This window comes from Rasamsonia emersonii, assembly GCF_000968595.1.
Source record: "Rasamsonia emersonii CBS 393.64 chromosome Unknown ctg1118621760363, whole genome shotgun sequence".
NCBI classification, from domain to species: Eukaryota; Fungi; Ascomycota; class Eurotiomycetes; order Eurotiales; family Trichocomaceae; genus Rasamsonia; species Rasamsonia emersonii.
The window spans coordinates 1-4,315 of record NW_013563052.1 but is presented as its reverse complement, the minus strand read 5'-3'; the positions used below and the strand labels follow the sequence as shown (position 1 = coordinate 4,315).

The following is a 4,315-nucleotide window of genomic DNA, read 5'->3' as shown; positions in this document are numbered from 1 at the left end:
GTTCATACAGATACTTTCTCACAAGTGCTGACAGGATAATCTGCGAATACGAGGTAAAGCTGCCAATAGCAGGGATGAAGATCGATCGATATCTTGTCTGTTTTCGGATTAGCCATGTTGGTGATTTCTTCCCCTTTCTTGTTGGAGATTTTCTCTATGTGCTGTAGAGATAGATCTATATCTGGATTTGCACTGGGCTGGCAGGGCTGTGCTGAGCTAAAACGATAAGTGGTCGAGACCAGGTGAGGTCCAATTTATTATCCTGCGTATCTACTTATCACTGTCCCTATCTATTCTGCCTGGTATATAAACCACGCCAACACACCTCTGCATGGATGCTTGCTCTATTGAACACTTGTCCGTCTCCAATGAAACCTCGTATACAATGCAATCTGTGCGCATACACAGGTCGTAACCATGGTCTTACGGCAACAGCCGAAAGCAGAGAGCATTGATATCAACATCAGCTTCTCTGCTGCTGCTACTCCTACTACTGCTGGCAAGCTAGCAATCTTCTCGTATTCCTGCTTCGCCTGATAGAGACGAGCATGGTAAATAGCGAGATAATTCGTCCATTGACTGTCCTGACTGTCCGCCACCTGTCCGGACGTCAGCAACGTGGCTGCACCAAGCAGCAAGATTGGTCCGGATTTGCTCCTCTTTCCCTGAGATACGGGTCTGTAGACTTTTCTCGTATCTTACTTGCAGCTGCAATACCTCGTATACAATATTGGGCAGTTCTGGAGTGGACTTCATATGGAGATCAGGGCCAGCAGTACAGTTACATCGGTGCTCAGCTGAATCTACGAGTCGGCCAATATGGCCAGGTAGGGAGAATGGAGAGCGGAGGATAAAGAGTAAGGAAGAAAGGAGAACCTTCATCATGGAGGCCGGATGAACATATATAAAGTGTGCTTCATCCCGAGTTTCCAACCTCTTTTCATCACCCTCAACAAGAACCACTTCAACGACATAACAGTCACATTCAAGCTTGCCTACAATCAACCATACCATCATGAAGTCCATCCCTTCAATCCTCCTCCTGGCCCTCCCCTTGGCAGCCCTCGTCAGCGGAGCTCCTAGCCCCAATCCCGATCCCAATCCGAATCCCAATCCCAGACCAAACCCCAGAGCCAACCCCAACCTCACCAAACGCGACGAAGTCTGCGAGATCATTGGCAACGACGGCGCCGTGAACTGCCGCGCCTGTCCATCCTTTAGCTGCGAGGTGATCACGACCGTGAATCCGGGCGAGTATTGGGATTTTTCGTGCTATGCGGTTGGGGATTGCTATGAGGGGAACTGGTGAGAATCCATCCAAAATGAAGACAGTTGACAGGAAAAGGCTGGCTGACGCTGGATCTTTTTAAGTACCTGGGATTGGAACGCAGATTTGGGATGCTATGTTAGCGGGTTTTATACCGATGAGAATTGCTCGACTAGTAAGTTCCTGCTATAACCATATCTACTTGACTGTCTTTGCTTGTCTTTGCCTGTCTGGCTTGCTGATATCACTATAGGCACCCTCCCGGAATGTTAATCCTGAGGATCGCCATCTCCATCTACCATTGGGGTGATTATTTACCAGCCGAGGGAAAGTAAAATTGCTCAAACTGGAAGAAAAGCATTAGGTTACGTGGTGTCTAGAGGGAAGGAATCAGTAGTTGCATGACACATAACACAGCTGTTTGGATGTAGTAAATGAGGTTAATAGTTAGGTAGTTTTGGGTACGACACTCATTTGATCTCTTATTTAATATACAATTGGATAATCATCGCTATGTAGTACAGTATTTGTCTACTTGCTTACATAGGCACGTATAGTACATCACAACAGTCTGTGAGGCGGCACTCCGGCTGGATTATTTTTTTTGTTTTTGTTCGAGAAAAGCTGTCATGCCTGTGGAGTGATTCATATAGTATCAATGATCTTAATACTAGGGGGATCTATTTGATCTAGAAACTTGATATAAACATTGAATAGATATACAGAAAAAATGAAACCAGAAATACAAGAACCATCCACAATTTCAACGGATAACCTCCAACTCACCGATTCAACGCCCTCCTGGCCAGAAGATTGGCCTGCTGGTTATACTGCCTTGGCACATGCCAAAACTGGACCTGCACGCCCTGCTCCTCCAGCTCCGCCACCAGCCCGTCCAGTCTGCAAAAGAGCTCGCCGTTTGTGACCGGCTTCCCCGCGCAGTTCTGGTAGCCGTTGCGCTTCCACTTGGCGATCCACGCCGTCATGCCTTTGACCAGGTACTCCGAATCGGCCTTGATGACGACTTGCTGCCATTCTTTGCCCTTTCTGCGGCCTTTCGCCTGCAGGACGAGCGCGTGCTCGAGGGTGCGGATCGCCGCGCTCAGTTCGGCCACCTGGCTGGTTGGGTTCAGGTCAGGGTCCAGCACAAAGCTCTTGTTGCAGCGCGACCGCTTCCCAAAGTACACTCCTGCAGCGGCTCGCGCGCCCGTCCGGCCGTTGTTGGAACACGCCCCGTCGACGGCGATGACGAAGCTGCCGTCGTGGGGCGGGTACTGATGGCATGATGGACAGAGCTCGTCTTGCATGCAGCCCACGTCCACGGCCCGCGTTTGGATTCCACGAGGCGGAGGTCGACATCGAACCTGGCTTCTTTGGCTGGGTTGAAGAGGCGATCGGAATGACTGTTCGATCTGGAGACGCGACGTCGCGATCACGGGTTAGCATCTTTCTGAGTGTACTGTACGTATATTCATCCAGGGTGATTCGCTCTGCCTCACCGAGAGGACGACCCCGTGTCGGAGTCGTCTCGTTCGTATTCCATCATTTCGCGTTTAATCCTTAATCAACGTGTTATCTAGCTATCGAGTCAGCTAGCTACGGGAACAAAGTGTCAGAGGGCCGAAGAGTAGCCTTAGCTAATTTAACTCACCAATTCAGAGATGAGAGGCGCAAGTGTTGTAATGTACTCCGTACAGTACAAACGGTTCTGGAAACAGAAACAGAAGCTTCTCCTAAGGACAGCCTAGACAGGGGCCAGTCCATGAACGATCAGCACCTTACTCCGTAAATGTGATAGTTTCGCAAGCTAAATGAACATCTGGACTATGGGCAAGTCTTAAGAAGGCGAAGTGGAGTCGGAGTAAGGTTATACTCCGGAGTATATCATTCTAGGGAATTTTCAAACAAGGTTAATTCAGATGAAGTATCATTCCTCAATAATATCGCGAGCACAGCAGAAATCCTGCTACCAGTACCTTTGGACGGATGAATTGAGCTCATCAGGAGGGAGTACAGATGGGATGCTAGATCTAGAGTATTGGAGTATTGCGGAGGTCATGATAGGCACCTCGCTTTGGCCAATGAGAACCCGTCCAGAGATCCAAACGACGAGCTTCGTACAGGAGGCTTGGCAACTAAGCCTGATAGGCTGAACAGCCTGTCCTATCGGATCCTTGCCAGAGTAAACCTGTGATGCCTGAGGCCTAAGGCAGTGTATTATCACGTGAGTGCAGGACTGGGTAAACTGTCGCAGGCAATTCGGTCCAGTTGGCAATGGAGTGACGAGTCTCGCATTACGCAGACGACAAAGAGAGGAATCGGTCAAAATAAAAGAGAAATAATTACGTGGTGTATCCTCTTATCAAAACACCAAGTGGTGGATTATGACCCAGCCAGCAGGATCACGGTAAGCCATCTACTCATGCACACATGCCACTGGATTACTTTTCGCATTTGCAAAATTCCCTGCCTACCTACAGCGTACAACGTAGCAGCAAAAGAACGACCACTATTCGGATGCAAGAAGAGACCGGACCGCCTCACCACTGACACTCCCACAAGAATGACCAGAACCGGAGGAGGAGGAGGAGGAAAGGGAAAACAGACAGACAGAAAAAGGAAACCGTGACAGCGATCCTGCGTCATTGGGCTGCCGGGAGCAGCGCCGCATGAAAACCAGACAAAAAAAAAAGAAACAAACAGAACAGAACAGGACATTCAACACAGACATCGAGGGACCGCTGGAATGCATCACATCGAATGACTAATCTAACACAGAGGTTCGAAAGCGCACAGCCGAAACAGGTGAGAGGGAGACCCAGAGCGGGAAATGCATGACAGGTAGGAGAAATGCGGGAATTTTGATGGAATTGCATGTCCGAAAGAAATGGGGTAGGAATAGAGCCACGGGAAAATAAGAATAAGATCGATACCACAGGGACCCAAAGAAGACAACGAGGTCATAGGAGAAAAAGAGAAGAATATGGCATAGATATAGAATCACCACGCAGAAAGAAAAAGAACAGGTAACCGGAAGGACATACCAGG

The 4,315-nt window shown here is 48.9% G+C and overlaps 1 protein-coding gene across 1 annotated transcript; it reads left to right on the top strand.

Moving 5' to 3' along the window:
* Nucleotides 1-1,015: 1,015 nt before the first annotated feature.
* Nucleotides 1,016-2,553, top strand: T310_6095 (uncharacterized protein; the record flags this gene model as incomplete). Its single annotated transcript, XM_013471070.1, has 4 exons — nucleotides 1,016-1,305; nucleotides 1,372-1,442; nucleotides 1,815-1,840; nucleotides 2,008-2,553. The coding sequence occupies 4 exons, from the start codon at nucleotides 1,016-1,018 to the stop codon at nucleotides 2,551-2,553; spliced, it is 933 nt and encodes a 310-aa protein (XP_013326524.1).
* Nucleotides 2,554-4,315: the final 1,762 nt, after the last annotated feature.